At 30.4% G+C, this 19,992-nt stretch overlaps 1 protein-coding gene across 1 annotated transcript in view; it reads left to right on the forward strand.

The window, feature by feature from the left end:
• mirr (iroquois-class homeodomain protein mirror) overlaps positions 1-19,992 on the forward strand; it is a 61,985-nt gene that overhangs the window by 28,792 nt on the left and 13,201 nt on the right. Inside the window, exon 2 of the mRNA XM_070653599.1 lies at positions 14,152-14,502. Within this exon, the coding sequence (XP_070509700.1) occupies positions 14,152-14,502 (351 nt within the window). The remainder of the gene's footprint in view (positions 1-14,151; positions 14,503-19,992) is intronic.

Below are 19,992 nucleotides of genomic sequence, written 5' to 3' on the forward strand. Positions count from 1 at the left end.
ATTTCGTTAAAATATTTCAAATTTCAAAAATCCGTTAAAAATTCAAATTTCAAAAAACCGTTAAAAATTCATCCTGATTTTCTCGTCCACACCAAAATAGACACAGTATGTAAAATAAGAGAATAAACGTTCATGAATTAACAAAACAAGCATAGCAAAAGAACATCATTTGGAGGATATGGCGTCATGAAAATTTCTTCCTCACTTTTTAATCGTGATTAATGCAAAGCCGTTAAAATGCATACTTGCTACTTAAACATTTTTTTTCTTTCTTTTATTTACATTACTCTCGTTTGTTCATGTTTACTGTAGAGTTGCTCTTTTTAATATCATTTCAATTAAATAAATATAATTTACTGATATTGCTTTAGTCAATTTGCGTGTACACCAGGAATTGTGAGTGCCTTAAAAACGCAACTACATTGCTGATATTATTATTATTATTATTGCTCTTTTTTTCACTCTCTTGTGCTCTACAACTGCTCACTGAATTAATTTTCTTTTTGGCTCTTGTTGTGCTGTTAATGAATTAACAACCCGAGAATGGGTAAAATTGTGAATGTGTAATGTACACATTGAGGAAGAATTTAATGCAATAATAATATTACAGGTTGATTGTAAGCTTTTATTGCAATTTAAATTTGCAATATTAATTCAATTAAGTAACAAATGCTTTTTAAATTGATCAAGTTAAATCTTACGTAGATGGATTGCAAAACACATGTTTAATTGATTGAATTGGTCATTATTGGTTGTAGTATTTTTAACGGTTTTACAGAATTTGAATTTAGTCAAAATTTTGAACTTTATTTGTCCGTGAATTCAAAAGTTCAAATCAAGTTCAAATCTTTGTTTACAATCTGAAAATTTTATTGTTTCTTCAAAATTGAGCATTTCTAAGCATAACTGCTTGTCATATAATTGATCTTTAGCTAGTATACAGCTTATAAAGCTTGTAAACTATCAAAAAAGTACATAAAAATGCATAAACTGCACAGAAACAAGCCTATTTGCTTACAAAACCTGTTAAGTCTTCATATTCTTAATTTGATTAAGATATTAACGATTAAGTTATTCCATAAATCTTCACCGTAATGTAAATCGATTGTTAAAGACTTCCAAATATTATCATTATGATTATTTGAATGATTTATATATCCAAATATTTAACAAAGATAAACACAAAAAAAATTCTTGTTGATTTAATAGCTCATAAATTAATAAACTGTCGGAAAATGCCACCAGAAAATTGACAATCATATTCGTCCATATATTCTGGCATTTGGCTACTAAAATATAAAAAAAATTTGTTTATACAACAAAATAAGATAATTCTCTCATTCTTATGGTAAAAAAAAGTATAAAATCTTGTTCCCAATGACAATAAAAGGTTTGAATATTCGGTAAAAAAGCACAAAAAAGTAATAATCATAAGCCCGATAATAAATTCGTAAAGGCCACAGCACAAGAAAGAAAAAGAAGGTGAGATAGAGAGACAGACACAGAAAGGTAGCATGAGAGGAGCACAAAGCACATTACTTTCTTGATTCATATGTTAATTTTTAATCCGATTTTAATGACATTATAGTTGTACGATTATATTAAATATCTTTTTTGCTCTGCATACAGCACTAACACAGCTGATAATTCCTTCTGTAAGTTATGTTTTTGTTAACAAATAAGTAAATTACCAAAAACACGACTTTGAGTCTAAAAATTAATAACTTTCATTCTTATTTAAGCAATATGTATGCAAATATCTATCTGTAAGACACATATAAGCATACGGGGATATTTGTTGTCTCAAGGTATGGCATATTATGGCTTTTAAAATATGATTTATTTACTACATAGAAATAAATTAACAAATAGTAAGATTTTAATACCTTATTATTATTAATACTATGTCTATACTACCAGCTTCCATTTTCATAAATTTTAAATAAAATTATATTTTATTGGCTTCTCAAAGCGAGTCTCGTACAAGTCATAAAAATATAACTTTGATATCAAAATTATATTATAAATCTTTTCTCTAACGTGATCTAAAACACGTTTAAGAAATTTCATCTCTTTATCTTTCTATATCCCATTTATATTGTGGGAAATGGCTATTATGGTCCTCGGTTTGTCTAGTTACTCATGTCTATTGACTACTAGTTTTGATGTGATTTGCAACTGAGAGTTCAGGCTCACTAGTTAGATCAGAAGTTCTCAACCATTTAGCAAGCTTTACGTACAATAGTGATCCACATCATACTTAAATTCTTACCCTAATTTTGACATTTTTTGTATACTTTGGGTAATTAGATTTGCATGATAAGTATTCCGCGGAGCATAGTTTGAACAGCACTAATAAGCCTCTTAATCAGCCGTGACAGTGCCATCAGCGAAACTTTGCGTCTTACCGTAAATACGGAGACATTAGAGTAACTTAGCGAACAACTTATGCTGTTAGGACAATCTATTTGGATATATATAATCAAAACCTAAAATATGACATTTAGTCAGGAGTTAAAAAGAGTTTATTGAATGACAGAAACAACAAACTAAAGTATTGGGGATTTCAATATCTTCGCAGTTGAGGGTTCGATTCTCAATTTTTGGTGAATATGAAATTTGAGACTAGTTTTGACTTTATATAAATTGAACTATCCCGAGAGGACAAAAATACGTTATAACTAGTTAAAGGCAAGTTAATGTCTAGCTAATAACTAGTTCCTTTGTTCCACTTTGGTATACTATATTTATGACATTATAGCTGGTTTGCTAATTATACACTTGCTTTTGGTTAATATGAATCCTAAAAACTCTTTGAAATCCTCAAAAACTGTCCAAAAACTCCTAAATCTTCCCCAGAACTCAATTTTGAGCAAGACCTTACACGGAATCAATCAAAATCTCCTCAATTTCATATAAAGTTTCAATTCAACTTAAATCATCTCAGAATGCCAAATCATTTGTTTCCAAGAAAAATGCGCCAGTGTCCTCAAACGAATCAATAAAGAGTAACCTTCAATCTACATTATATTGGATGAAAAATTTATAGATATCCAATAATATAATAAAAAATATAGAGAAAGAAAAGATTTTCATTTATGTTATTTTATATGAGCTAGTCTTTATCCTACATATGAAATCACAACATAAAAATATGAAATATTTGCGCATTTAAGAAAGAAGTGCTTAAAAGAAATTTGATATTCATCCATAAGCTGTAACATCATGTTCATTAATTATCAATCTACATGATAAATATAATGGCTGTGTATGTATATCTGTAAAGTGACGATGACGATGATTTTTCATAAATTTTTATTCATTTTAATATAAAAAATGATCATAAGTGATTAAGAATGTGATACAAAAAGTCGTTTCATCTATCTAAGCAGGAAACCTAAGCTACAAAAATATTCAATTAGGCCTGTGAATTCAAATTCATTCAATTCTAATTTTAATAATCATTACAACAACCTTACCGAAGCAGTCATGTCATGAAAAAAAGAGATACAAGAGCGATTCATTCACGAAATTGTAATCGTTATTAATGACTCCTTAAAGTTTTAACGAGATTTTATTTATTTTTATTTCTGTTGAAATCCCAAAAATGGTGTTTGGGACTAATGCAGCAAGCTGTATTTGTTGTACTATTTTATTTTATTATTATTGTTATTATAAATACACACATAGTCAATAATATTTTTCAAGATTAATTCTGTAAATAAATACGAGCCGAAATTTTTTCAATGAACAACAGTAATGCAGAGGAAGGACAATGGGTTTTGAGACCTTCCTTTCCTCAACTGTATCTGCTCAGTTTGTGATTCAATTCAAATCAATAAATAATATTTGTTTTGTAAACCATTATTGTTAATGCTCTAAAAATAACTCTAAATAATTGATTATAAATTTAACTTTGGCTTTTTTTCTTTAAACGATTTAAGGATTTCTCTTCCTCTCTCTCATCCTCTTTGCTGCTCTATGCCTTTGTGTGTCATATTTTCATTATTCTTGTTGTTTACTTACTTTATTCTATGTGTGCGTTTTTTGCCACACAACAAATCTCATTTAATGATTATTGATTTGCTTTTCTGTGGCCTTTACATGTAATTTATCATAAGAAGACTTAATATCTTTGTTTCTTTTTTTTCGTTTCTGTTTTTCTTCCGAGCCCTTGCGGAAATTTGCTTTTGTCTGTGGTTTTCTTGCCTGGATGTCCTTTTTTTGCAAGTTTGTCTTGCAATTCTTGATTTATTGGTGAAATTTAATGATAAATTGGTGATATTTAAAGTAAATTTAGTAAAGATCCAGTTGCTGGATGTTAAATTATTGAAAATTTCAATTTTGTTGCAAATTTCAACTCTTTTAATGATTTTAATCAGTTTAGGGACTAAATAATATGACTGTTGTTATAATATATTAGTATTAAACTTCTTTAAATCCAGTAAATTTACAACTTTTAGATGTTTATTCTTCAAAATTCAATAAAACACTGAAGTTTGTATCAAAAGAGGTTTTCAACTATGCAAAATCAACATTATTCAAATCTCAAACGATCGTTAAAACATTAAATATCAAAAATTCAAATTATTTTCAACATTAATTGATGAAAATCTCCATTTTTGACAAAGCCATACAAGCTAAGCTCAGAAGCTAATCAAAGCCATGTTTAATATACAACACATTCCCATAATGTTAAGTTCCCCGATTAACAAAACGTTACAAAATAACAACGAACCTAAAATAAGTGAAATAATTTCAAGGGAATATGTAACATACATGCATAAGTAATGCAAAGAGCATAAACAAGAAGCCTTAGTAGCGCATGAAAATTTGTTATGTCGAAGCGACATCGATGTCTTGTGTATTTAAAGAGTTAAGTTCTCTTCCTTCTTTTTTTATTCTACTCGAATTAAAAATAACATGAAAACTTAATCAAATTGTAGCAAACATTCCATCGTTTCAAATTACCATGATACTTGAAGTGTATCAAAATATTGTACAGTACAAGTTCTGTTCTGCTTTTTTAACTACTATCATTTTCTATAATATGTACATTACATTTAACATTGTAGTCTCACATTCGCTGACTCTATATATAGGATGGGATATACATAAAAAAATTTACACAGATTCAAGTGGTAGAAAAGAAAAAAAAAAAAAACGCTGAGAATCTAGTGAATGTAAAAAAAAGGAACGATACTAGGTTACACATAAAAAAAAGAAAAATTTGCTTTCGTATCAAAAAGCGCATGTGTAAAAATTTTAACATGAAAAATCGGTGAAACAAGAGATTGTTTTGTATCAAATAATCGCATTGCTTTAAGTGTTTTTGTCTGTAGAATTTGTCTGATACGCTCTGCTCATGACTCTAGATGCTAGCGATGCTGAGAAGAGAAAAAAAAACACACAAATATATATAAAATGGATGAATTTTTTCTCATTTAACAAAAGCTTTTTCTTTTTCCTTATTCCGTTGTTTTTTTTTTCGCAAGCGATGCTGCTTCACACTCTGGTTTTTTTGAGATAATTTAATAATATGAGTCTCCATTTTGCAATAACACAAAAATGAAGATTTTTCTTTTGAATCACATCAATTTTCATCATGTATGGGGGTTGTAAGGATGTCATGTAAGGTTTTTGGGGGTCGATGGCTTTTACAGTGGTTTTTTAGTGTCAAATAGATTTTATTTTCATTACTGGAAGGAAGTAGAGTTACTCAATTACATAATAGAAAGGATGAGAATAGATAACATCTAGTTATTGCTTATGGAAACTCTTTTTCACTCATTGAAGATCAATAAGACTTAAATACGTTATTTTTTTAAAAATTTTGAATTTTTCCCGCACTTTTTTTGGACATTTGTTTACAAAACTTTGCCACAATTTGGCGAATTTCATTTTTTCGCGATAAAGTTTAGCTAATAACAATTCAAACGGGATGGGAATTATGCGGATGATTTCAAAGGAACATAAAAGCGTGTAAAAAAACAGTCAAAACATCCAGAGCAATACAATTTTGGCGAAAATATTGAAGCAAAATATAAGTAAACTTCTAATCGACTTCAAATTCCGACGTTCAAAATGGAGCATTTTGTCGTCCATAGATCAACATAGATCAGTCAGTAGATTTGTCTTTACATTTTAAACTATAAAGTAAGTCTTAATTTAATTCGACTTAACTTTAATTCAAATTCCTCACTAAAATAATTCGCAACTTAATAATTAAACAAAATCCAGGAGGTCTAGAGAAGCCATTTTCAATACTCCATAACATCAGAACGATCCCTAACATGACTCATGAGGAAGGAAAAAGAACAAAATGTGCAAATTGTTTATACTTTACAGCCATTAATGATCCTTTAACTTCATATTTTAATTATAAAGAGAATATAACTAAATAGATAGGTAGATAAACATGAGACAGCATGCATACAACATTTAAGGACGAGAGAATTAGTGAAATAAAAAAGAGGGATGTTTAGTCTTTAATATTTGTATAGGACGAATCAGAAAACAAACATAGAGTTTGTAATGTTTTATTCTCACCTATTTCATCGTTAAATAGGCTCATAATACTATTATTTATAAACACAACATAGTGAAGAAGGAACAAAATAAAATATCAGGAATAATAAGGGGGAACGAATTGAGAACCTTCTCTCTCTCTCACTCACTCACTCATATGAAAAATAATAATAATCATTAAGCTGGAACAATGTATTCACCAACAACAGAAGAAGAATTTGTTTAAATGTGGTTCCCGTTCCCGTTTTTATTTTAAGTCTATAAAATATTTTTTTTACGATGCACTTGGATGGAAAAATATGTCTGTATACAGACATATCAAACAGCATAAATTTATTATTATTATTTTTTTTTATTTTACTTCATTTATCTTCCTCATTCACTCTCTCACACATCTAGTCTATCAATAAATTTATAAGGGCGTTAGAGATAGAGTTTTTAACTGAATATAAAAATTGAAATGGTGGAAGCAGAGTTGATGCTTTTTGGGATCGTTGATTGTTGCGAAATGTTACACGTTTGGTGTCAAGGCTGTCTCTAGGGGTGCGTTAGGATGTCATTTTGAAGCATGAAATGAGATTATTATGAATTTTTTTTTTTGTTTGATTGTTATTTTTAGTGAACTTCTGTTGAGATTGTATTGTTCCTGTTGTGGCAGATTGGAATGGAATCTGGAGTATTGAGACATATGTAGGGAAATCTGTTAATTTGAGAGTGAGGTCCTTTGTGACCGAATTGATAGGAAACTGACAGAAAATCTACAATATTCTACTTTGTAAGGACATTGGTTCGATTCCTAATAGATGCCGATCTTATAATCAATACAAAAAATGTTGTGGATATGACAAGGATTCACAAAATCTTCACGACATTATCAGTTCCTTATTAACTTTTGAGACCTGAAAGATACATATTCTAGTAGTAATTTGGAACAGCAAAATCATACTCTAATTCATGAGCGCATTTACTTCAATCAAGCAATGCCAATTCAATCATGTTCAACATTGTATCCAGCAATAGATGCAATATTTGACCATTTAGATTGTAATTCGTCAAAACTGACCACCAAAGTCCATGTCGTACTTAAAGTATCTCCAATTGAATGTCTAAATATCTCATTAAATCGACCATTTCTAGACATACAAATACACTAAAATGAATGAAAAATTAACTAACCTAAGTAAAAATGAGCCTCCATTTTGATACAATTTGAAAGCCATATTGAATTCGGAATATGTGTACATGCATATGCAGACCTTATGGTAGTAGTTTTCAAACTTTTCAGAGTTCGACTCACAAAAAATTGATCCATCGATCACGCGATACATTTGTAATGATATGGAGATACAATAGTGAGTCATGGAGCAGCACTATTTGTTTGCTAGAGCACCGCTACGTCGTCTTGCTGATGGTTAGACACAAAAATGCCCTGACGGCTTCATGACTGCTGATTTCGACTCATTTTTACGGCAGAAAATGCGGTTCGTAGCATTGTGCCACTCGGGACTGCCTTATGGATTCCATGTGACATCATTTGTGTCTTTCGGTGTAAATTTGATAAAAAATGACTTTTTTTAAAAAAAAAAAAATGGAATTCAAATTTAAATTCCAATTTACCTCAATGTTCTTTATTAAATTTCCATATAAATTCACAATACTAACCCACCTTTCATTTATAACTTTCGAAAAACAAATTCATTGTCACGCTATACGCGTCCTAAAAAAGCAAACAATCATAAACTTATCTTGATCAAAATCAATTTTTTACATATTCAAATATTGCCTGAAAACAATGGCCATTTATCGGCTCCGATCTAAACAATTTCTCAAAAATATACACGCAGAATAGTTTCTCTCGAAAAATTGGCCAATTTTGCATAAAATGAAATTTTCACGTGCTTAATAAATTGAATGTTGACATGGAAATCAACCCTGGAACTAGAACCTTTATGCAATGATGATTTAAAATCGATGGTTGGCAATATCAATTGCTACCAACATTGAAATTCAATAAAATATGACCTATGCACACATATTGACTTCTGCATAGAAGTCTAACTTTATCTATTTTATGGATCCTGTTCTTAACATTCACATATATTTTATATTTAAAAAAACTATATTGCGTACATATTAAAATATATTTTTTTTATTATTTCCAAACATGTCTGAACATAAATTTTTATGTTATTCATATTATGAATAAGACCCATGTTTTATTTAGCTGCAACTCTCCATCTCACTCACATATATTGTTACCGTTGTTCTACATATTATTAACAGTATAGTTGAAAAAAATAATAAAAAAAAGAAATATAATCCGATAAAAAGGCAGCTAGCGAAAGAAGGGCAAGGCGTGGTTATTGTACTAACGTTCCAAGGGTTGTATATCCCATTATTATATATGAACTTTAAATTAACTTTTTACAGTAAATAGTTTTGTCTAGAGATAATCACCATCAAACAATAAAATGTGGAAGTGAAATGAAAAAAAAAAATTACATTTATTCATGCCAAAGGAAGTAAAGTCGGGTCTTAATTTAATTCCTTTATTTTTTTCCATACAAAAATTCCTTCCCAAGTTTAGCTGCTCTACTATGTTGTGAATGCCAGAAATAAAAATAAAACATATTTTTGTGACTTGCTTAATAGATCTTGTTTTGTGAGCATCACAAAGTTGTCAATACCTTTTTTTTCACAAACTGTAAAAGGACCGTAAAAAGAACAACAACGTTTGCTTGCTAATCGGCTTAGATGGATTTTTATTATTCGAATGTCACTTTTTTTTTCATCCGAAATCTAGCAAAACATGAAATTGTAGCAAATTTATATATGTTCATTCTTTGTAGCCTTGCTACACATGCACGCATATATGATTCTTTTGATAAATTGATTGAAAAAAATAGTAATATTAATAATAATATTCACAACAAGAGCAGTGTCCCTATGGAGAGAGAGTGTGTGTATGATGAGATGATAGAAAGATTTACTTCAGCATGATAACAATGAGCATTGAATTATGAAATGTGCAAATATTGATGTTGCTCTTTTCATTCATTTGGAACGAATTTAGAATGAGTTTGTTTTTGGGAATTATTAGAAATTATTTGAGATTTGAAGCAGGGATGTCATCGAATTTATGAGTTTTTGAGTCAATATGTCAATGTTTCTCGAGTTATACTATGCGGCAACTTAGTCTAGAGTAGACAATAATACGTCAGAACTAGTGAGGGTTCCCGATGACGAGACAAAGACTGAGATTTCCCGAGTAGTCGAGAATTTGTCGAAACTAACACTTCGGGAAACCTTAAAAACTAGTAATCAATTTGATGCTAACTAGTCTTTAACCAGCCATAACGTATCACTGTCCAATCGAGACTTTGTCAACAAAATATTCAGTTGTTTCGTAAAAATGTGATTAAAAGATTCACAATTTGACTTTTTGAACCATGAAAGTTGATCAATTTCAAAATTCACAACCTAGATGACTAAATTTTGTCTCTTCGGAAATAAATTGAACTCTAAACTTTGTTCTCTTGGAAATAAATTGAACTCAATTTGATTAAATTCGCTCAAAATTGATCTGATTTGAAGAGATTCTATCTTCTCGGAAGGAAATTCTTTCAAAAATTCGTCATCTTGGAACAAATTTACGAAATTTTAAATTGTCCTCTCGGAAATAAATTGAACTTTAATGATTAGATTTTGACAAAAATTTGATTTGAAGAGATTTCATCTTCTCAGAAGGAAAAGTCAGTCATCTAAGAACGAATTTATGAAATTTTAAGTTGTAAAGTTCATTCTAGAGTGGAAATAAATACGTTAGAACTAGACATCGACTTGATATTAACTTGCCATTGTCTAGTTAAAACGTATATTTGTCCACTCTGGATTTAAATTGCTAGCGCATCTAAATGATGATTGACGCATTGGCTATTAAAATTTTCAAATCATAACTCATCAACATAATTTGATTCCAGATTCCCTCAAAAGACTGCTCTCTTTTATGTAGTTCCTTAAAGAGACTTCCAAACTAAAAACCCAGAACCCCCAAATTTATGCATAACTAAAAAAAAGGAAATAGAAACGACAAATACAGAAAAAAAAAGATTCAAAGTGAAAGGTCCCTTGTCATATATTTTTATTAGCTACAGTAACTTATTTAATCAGCTTAAAAATGGAAAAGAACATTAAATAAGTATAGTGTGAATTATGAAGATAAGTCTCTGAAACCAAAACATACAACAAGAGTAATAACAAATAATAATAATACGGACAGAGACATACAAAAAAAGAGACAACAGCACACACATTTTGCAATCATCTATTGAAGGCATCATGTTGAAATAGAAGTGAAAAAAAAGATCATTTAACGCTCAAATTGAATTCACTATGCATGAAATGAAATGTTTTATGATTCTATGTGAAAAGTTGATGACAGCCGAGAAGAGGATAGGAATGAAGAAGAAGAAAGCAAAGCTTTAAAAACTCAATATGAAGCGAAAAAAAAAGAGATTGAATTTATAAATATTGACACAGATGGTAAAGATTTTTATTTTGACTCATCTATCGTTGCCTTCGTTCCTCTCACTTTACTTTGATTGTGCTATCCTATATCTAAATTTTTTTCTATACATCTCATTAGATGATGATGATGATGATGGCTTGCTTACTTGTCGGGTTTGTTGTAGATCTTCATAGATATATCTATGGATGCTCTCCTTCTTATATTGAGTATGGAAGGGGAATATTGAATGTTTTCGTTTTACACACTTAAAACACATCATCAATATCATATAGACAGAAAAAAATACACTTTGATTTGATCAATATTTGCAAAGCTCTAAGCATGGAAAGATACTTTTGTGCTGTGTGTATGTTTAATTTATATACTCAATCGACTTTCTCATTTGCCGCCTCATTTTATTATTATTATTTCTTCTAAAGTGATTTTTGCCATTCCGGTGCCTTTTTTTTTCTTTTTTTGCTCCTCTTTTTCCATTCCTTCGTCATCCATTCGGGATAGATTTAGAGGTATTTATTTAAATTTTTAATTTTTTCGGATGTTTTATTTGACATTTCAAAAAATAATTTTTGACACACGTAAAGTGATTTTTTTTCTTCTCTTTTCGGCATAATTTATTTGGATAGATCGATAGATATGAATATTGATTGAACTAGAGGTGATACACATTACTGAAATACGCCGACAAAAAAAAAAAGAGATTTTCTATTTATTCTTAATATCTATACACAATATGTATTTTTAATCATTTAATAAAACATTTAATTTTGTCTCCTTCACTTCTTTCTCATCCGTGACTGACTCTCTTTTGGATGTTGTTTGATGGTTAAGGGCTTTTTGCTGATTGGGTGTCGAGTGTCAGTGATGAAGGAGTTTTTGTGATGCTTGGGACTTGTGATTTTACATATTTTTTTTGGCCAGGCACTTGAAAATTTAACGGAAATCTCTCTTGATTATTTGACTTTGTTCCTTAATGACCCTTGAATCCTCACCTAAATATTTGTATTGTTGTGGGCATTGAGGAAGTACTCTTAAAAATCTTTGAGAATTTGGAATCTGATAGGAATTGAACCCACATCCTCACAGATATTTGATCTGTTCTTCAAACATTTGGTCGAAGCAACTTCACTCTTGCATTGGCACATTTGCCTACCTATGGCTCAATACCCTAGAATCCACTCTGCTCCGGCACCACTCATTTGATGACCCTACTGACTATTCATATGAATCTAAAACTGCAATAATTACCATTTCATAACAACTGAACAACTCCAAAGTTCAAAAAAGTTCAAAAAATCATTTTCAAAACCAAAAAGTCCGTTAAAATCAATCACGTGTTTATAGGTGTCATGCCTTATACTCTGATCCACGCCGATATGTTAAATATATTCAAAAATAAATGTTGTTGTTATAATATTATAAATATGTGTATATTGTGTTATATGTTGGTAAATGTACCTTTATCGTTTGGTGTCAATTTTCAACTGATGATTGACTTAATTCTTTTGTTCTTTTACCGCTTCTCTCCTAGCCTTTTTTGGCTTTATTCGAAATGTGTTTATAAGAAACGACATGGAGTGAGACAAGAAAAAAAAATAATCAACATCATCATCCCAAAAAGCCCAACCAAACAGCAAGCATAAGTAAATAATACAAAATCTATCGATAATACAGAAGAGTTAGTCAATTAAAGCTATATGTATGCCGAGAACTTCATGTCATTTCGTCTTGTCTATAAGTAAATTCAATCATATATAACAACGTTTATTCAATGGATTTAAATGAGTTCATTAGTGTTCTCAAATTTCCATTTAACCGCTTACATGCATATTCGATTGGAAATGAAGCGAAAGAAGAAGGAAAAAAAAATTGTAATGTCATTATGAATACATTTACTACCTACATATCTTGTGTGTTTAATGCTCTTAATTCCATACACGATGATATGCTTTTAATAATTTGTAACCTTAAAAAAATCACTGACTATTTATAGTTTTGTTAACTAGAAAAAAATGCAGTCTACCGATTATAGACATACTGTCAATTTGTATTAAATTTAATATACATTAAATGTGTAAAATATGATAACAGACCAGGCTAATGCCATTTCTATTTATAGTTTTTTAACTAGAATGCAGTCTACCGATTATAGACATACTGTCAATTTGTATTAAATTTTATCGTAAAATGATGATCGACCAGGCTAATGCCATTTCATTTTGAAAAAATTCGAATGATTCGAAATTGAATCCAAAAATTCGAAAAATATTTGACCGTTAAATTTTTTTTATAAAAATTATTAATTTTAATCATGAAATTAAGATTCAAATGATCATAGTCTTCATTGATTATTTAAAAGAAAACAGTACATCTGAATTTAATTGAATATTAATTTTTGTTTGTAACGTCTTTAGATTTTAAAATTTTTTAACGGTTTCTTATTTTTTAAAAACGTAGCTGTTTCCTTGTTTTTCATTCAAATAAAAACGGTCAATTTTTGAAATGGCGCAAGTGTGGATTGTAACGGCTTTTTAGATTTTAAAAATTTTAACGGTCATTTAATTTTTGAAAACTTAGCATTTTCCCCGTTTTTCAATTCAAATAATAACGGTCAATATTTGAAATGTCGCAAGTATGATAAACAACAATTAGGTACATACTCCTTTAACTAACTTCCCATACAAGCACGATAACAACATCCAATCACTCATTGATAACAGACACAAAATTAACATGATTTCTTTTCAAACAAACAACAGTAATTTTATATTTTACGTTTCACTTGTTTGACTAACGATAAGTCACTTAATGTTCACAAATATGTATTCCTATATTTGTACAACAATCATTGATAATGTCGATTAGAAATAACACAACATCAAAGTAAAAAAAAACCAGCTCGCAACTTAAATATTGAATGAAAATAAGTTATTAATTAGTTTTTTTTTGTTACGCATTCAGGCAGTCATTAATGATAATTATAATGTATGTCGATTAGATTCTGATTTTTATTTTCTCATTGACGACAATACTTGAGATTACTCAAATGTGTTTTGATGTCATTTTAATGAATTATTTCCATTTTATTCTCTTTACAGAGCAATGTCTCATCAACCTCAGCACCCTCATCTCCACCACCAGTTCCGATATCAGCATCGACAGCAAATACAGTGCCGCCGGGTGCACGAAGTTCATCGCCATGTTCGGCAACATCAAATGGACCGCCAAGTTCACGTTGCTGCGATACTGGACGACCTCTGTTTACTGACCCAATTACAGGTCAAACAGTATGTTCCTGTCAATACGATCAATCGATTATTAATTACCAAAGACTAGCAAGTGGAATTGCACCACCATTATCAATGTATAGTTCACCATATTCAGCGGAGACAATGGCAGCATACTTTCCTGCACTGAGTAGTGATCAGCCACCATTTTATCCGAATCCAGTAAGTATCCTCCAAACATCATGTCACTACACTTAATGACCTCAAACTAGTTTACATGTGTCTACATTTTTCAACATTTTTATGATAACTCTATTTTTTGTCATGCTGAAAATGGAATCAAGTATATATTTTTATATGCGACTGATGCTGCTGCTGTTGCTACCACTTTTTATTCCATTTTCAACGAATTTTTTTTTCTGCCGATGCCTGCAAAAATAAATTTTAATAAAAACGACATGGATAGTTATTCTGTTGAACAATCAACTCTCCTGAGGTTATCTCTTACTAGCTAGTGCTTTGCTACTAGCAGGCAAACATCATGGAGTGAGAGGAGATATAGAAATGTCGACTTTATGCAAATGCGAATAAAATCATAAAATTTATACCAAGCCATGCAATAACATTTTCTATTTCATGTGCAATCTCTTTTCAACTGAAGTGATGGTATTTGTTGCCAACTAAACTCTCTCTCTCTCTCTCAGTCACTCGCAAACACACAAAATGTGTCATGTTTTTAGCTATTTTTTTTTCTATCCGTCTGAATTCTATGGCGTAGATATTGTGTGCATTATAAAGTGATATTGTGTACTTTCAATACATATTTGGTTTTAAGAGAAAATTGATGAAAAAAAAAGAATGTGACTTGATGGGGAATAGGAGAGTGAAGGAATTAAAACTTGGTTGCGCTGAAATGCGATGTATTTTGAAAAATATAAGCAGTATGAAGATCATGAGGTTGTTGAGGACTAATGCGACTTTATGATTTTGAAGCCTATCTATTGCATTCTTACTTGCTTGGATGGCAGTGCAGTTCAACTGTGATCTATGGCCTCCCAAAGTCTATTTTTCGGATGTTATTCATAGTCAGCATACGTTGAAATCCATTGAAATGAAGAGCACATAATGATTAGGCAGATATTATGATATTTGCAGCTATTGCTAAACAGATGCTGCTTAGTTCTCGAATGGATCATGCTGGAATTGATCAACAATAAGCTATATGTTAAACATTTCATGGCTAGCTACAGAAATGTCAAACTTATTACCCAAATAGCACAAGTCTGTTAATTGATCCAAAATCCGGCAACAGACCGGCGTGACTCTGGATTTAAACTGAATTCAACATCAAGTCAGAGTCACGCCTATTTTAGGCCGTATTTTTGATCGATTAACCGATTTGAACTATTCAGGATAACTTACTTACTTACTTCGCTGGCCGTACAGGACAACTGATCCATGGCCTCCTCAGTCGGCTCCTGAAGCTGACTTGATCAGGCTACCGCTTGCCAATTACTAATTCCAAGTGTGGCACTATCTCTATCGACAGCTAATTTCCATGAGTTCTTTGGCCTATCGCGCGATCTCTTGCCATCTAAAAGTTGGATTAATAAAAGTCGAATAGCTGACAAATCGCAGTATTTTCCACTTAAAGGATTGATACCCTCTTTAAAAAACACCTGTCCTAGTCATTTGCCTGATCTAGTCCTTTGCCTGATCTAGTCCTTTGACTGATCTAGTTCTTTGACTGATCTAGTTCTTTGCTTATCTTATTACCCCGAGTCAGTAAAAATTCATAATAAATAGTTTATGTCCATTTGATGTCAGGTCCCTCATGTATTTCTGTCAAATCAGCCACACATCACCACATATAGACAGCCAGACACCTTCCCAGACAAACTGATTCTTATCATAGAATTTATTTCTAACACTACAAATAAAAAGCCATAATAGACAACAGATCTGACTAGATGCAGTGACTCTACATCTGCACAAAAAAAAACAACATATAATAGCATAGATAGAGACATGTAGCGACAAGAAAGTAATAAAAATTGAGAATGATGTCTGATGTCAAACATGAAATGTAATTTTGCCGAAAAATTTTTATAATACACGACGAGATGCAGCAACAATATTATTGAAAATCCACTGTATGCGATCACGTAAAAAAAATGCCTTTGCTATGTTCAAATTCGATTCCTTTATTATTTTTACATTGTGAACATGTGAACATGTTTACATTGATGAAACATATATATACATAAATACATATAAAGTCAGTCTCTATACGCTGAGCCCTCCAACTTCAAACTTTGCATCTCAAAAACCATGTCATACAAATTTCAACTATTTGCCATAACATTCAGAAATTTGCCATGCATACGCTTTCTACTTTCTAACATATAGATATCTTGTTCATATCAGTGAATAAACGAACATACGAACGACAGACAATTCCCTTAAGGCACTTTTCGGAATTTTATTTCATTTCATGACTTGGTTGTAGCATGAACATGTTTACATAAAAGTGTGTTTCTTTCTCTCGTTACACGAATAGGATTTTTTTTTTTCATCATCGTCATGTAACTGACTCTTTTTGCCAAAAAAATAATATTTGTGGATACATACAGAATGAAAAAGCAAGAAAGGATTTTGCTTTGAAATTAAAATTTTTTTCTTACTGTGATTTCTTCATGTTCACAAGCAGTGTTAACAACATTAGTGATCAAACATTATGACAGTTGGAAAATCAATATATGTATTGCTTTAGGATTAGGTTGTTCCGGGCTGTATATGATTGGTTGGGGTACTTACTCGACTGTTTCACTTAAATTAGATCGGACAATGATTGCACTGTGGTAGTTCTTACACAAATTTGTGGATATGTGTCGAATTTTCTACAAACTTCCCTAAAATCAGTTCCTTAACCTGTATTAAATGATCAAAAAAACTATCAAAATTTATTACTGAAAATTATAATTAAAATAACAACTTACCTTCGTCCTTTACGTATTCAGCAGATGTCGTTGTCTCTAGTATCATTAATTTACACTTCAGTATACGAATATTGTCGGCAAAATGTTCAATTTGCAACTTAATCCAATTTTTCAATAATCAGCAATTATTTTTGTCAATTTACACGCTTTTTTGTTTACTTTTACAAGTTCAAAATTTCAGTTATTTTAAAATTAATTTTACCGTTAAAATGTAAATGAGATTTTCAAACACAACTGTTTTAATTTTGGCGCCAATTTCAAGTTTCTACTTCCAACTTTCCATCCACACATACTCAAATTCATACCAAAAGTAAAGCTTAAGGTCACAAAAAATTCCCCCGAGTACACTGAATTTAATCCCTCAACCCATCCATATACGGCTCGGTCACCATTTCAACATTCTTCATCGATGACAGGATCATGTCAAGAATGAAAAGAATCAGGCATGCTCACACATAAATTATGATTCAATAAAAATTCTTATGTTTCTATAATGTGTGTGATGTAATATTGAAATAAATGTAAAGATTCTTATAATCATATAAACACACATGAAATGAAATTCATCATCGGATTAAAAATTATACACGCAGCGCTCCCTTTCAGTTCACTCCTTTTTTAACTTCATCCTCAATTCTTATTGCCATCAACAGCATCATCATCATCCAATTTTCAGAACATTTCATTCAAGCGAGAAAAAGAACTTAAAAAAATGAAGTGAAATTAAACACAGTTAAATATGAAGGCATAAAATACACAAATAAGAATTTGCCATTACTGATGTTGTTGCTGCTGTTTGCCTTAACAAAAGCCTGAATCGTCACACACAATGTTATTTTTATAGTTATTTCAAATAACTTTAATATGAGATTATGATTATATTATTAATGTTATTCTATATTGAAAATACAATGACTTAATAGCGAGTTATATCACTGATTTTATTCTCTCACACTCATCGTACATATATGTACATCCAAACGTGTATTCATCCATAGTCGCCGTCGTCTTTTTATTTTATACGATTTAACTGATAATGTTGAAAATTGAAAATTGAAGAAGCTTGTTTTTATTTATTTATATCTTCTCTCTTGTTTCTTATTATTATACTTAATTTACCTCTTATGGATGTTTGTTATTGCTGCTATTTTTATTGTTATTAGCGTTATAATATAGCTATTATGCACCTAAATGTATACGAATGAAATATGGTGCGACATTATTATGTATGCCTTAAGATTGTGAGAATGCTGGCTTTCTTTATGGCTGCAGGCGCATTTTATTCGGTAGTCACATTACAAGACTTGTTTATTGAGTTACAAATTGAGTTTTTAAATGAGGCTTTTTAAGATTTGAATTTGTAAAGTTCAAAGTTTATAGTTCAAAATTTCAAAGAAATTCAAAATTCTAAGGACAGTTTATTGCGAGTTTAACGGACAGTTTAACGTAATTTAAGATTTGAATTTGTAAAGTTCAAAGTTTATAGTTCAAAATTTCAAAGAAATTCAAAATTCTAAGGACAGTTTATTGCGAGTTTAACGGATTCTTATGATTTGAAATTGGGAAGTTCAAATTTTTCAGTTCAAAATCTCGTAAGAATTCAAATTTAAAAAGTCAGTTAAACTTTTTTTTAAGCATTTACTTTGCAAAATGTGAATAAAATTCAATAGAAAATGAAGAATTCCAGCCAACAAGACTAAGTGCGCATGAAAATCAATTTCCCCGAGTAAAAGCCACATACAGTGAAACTATATCTTACCAACAAGCTATTGCTTCTCTTTCAATAATTTGTTGATTTCATATTTACGCTTTTCAATTAATTTTTATTAAAAAAAAGCAAGAAGAAGTAAATTTATGTGTGTGGATAATATACAACAATATACACAATATGTTATAAGAAGCACACAAGAGGAGAGGAACATGATACAAACTTTTAAATCAGTTGTTATTTGTCAATGTGAATTAAAAGTCGTGTTTTTTCCATTCAAAATACTTTTGAGTCTCATATTCTCTCATATCTCTCCATCTCGCCTTCCCTTTACCACATTATGGCTATTAGCTTTTCATGAGGCCGGTATTATATGAATTTAATGATTCATTGAGCTCACCCGAGAAACCGATTGAAATCATATATAACAATTCAGTAATGTTTATAAAAAAAAAAGCTTCCATTGGATATAATAATAATAATACATATTATTTTATGATCAAATTCAATACATGAGAATGGAAAACAATAAAGCGTTATGTGTGGTCAAAAGTTTGATTTCATTTTTCTTATTCAATTTTTTTTTTGTATTCATTCAGCTTCAAAGAGAGGGAAAAAAATGATTATTATTACTTTTATTGTTATATTTTGGATACTATTAAAAAGCAGCTTATTATTAGGTGGGTGCATAGATTTCTGGGTATCATATTCTAATGACTTTTTCTAATGGTCGTCTTAAGTAACATGGGAAATAAGAGTATAATTCATCTGCATCTTTAGATGTAGATCATGAATGGGTTTTATCATGAAATGGAATTTACAGTCTCTAAAGGCATATGGGATAGGAGATTATATTCACCCGAAGTTTCTAGGTTCGAGACAAGAATAGGAACATTTTAAGCATTGAATAATGTAGAACCAGCTAATTATATTTATCATTTATCACCTTAACAACTAGGTTTGAATCCTATAACAGCTAAAACTACATATCTCTTCCAAATGTCA

The sequence above is a fragment of the Chironomus tepperi genome, unplaced genomic scaffold (genome assembly GCF_022539635.2).
Source record: "Chironomus tepperi strain 1889 unplaced genomic scaffold, CSIRO-AGI_Ctep_v1 contig_68, whole genome shotgun sequence".
In the NCBI taxonomy this organism is placed as follows: domain Eukaryota; kingdom Metazoa; phylum Arthropoda; class Insecta; order Diptera; family Chironomidae; genus Chironomus; species Chironomus tepperi.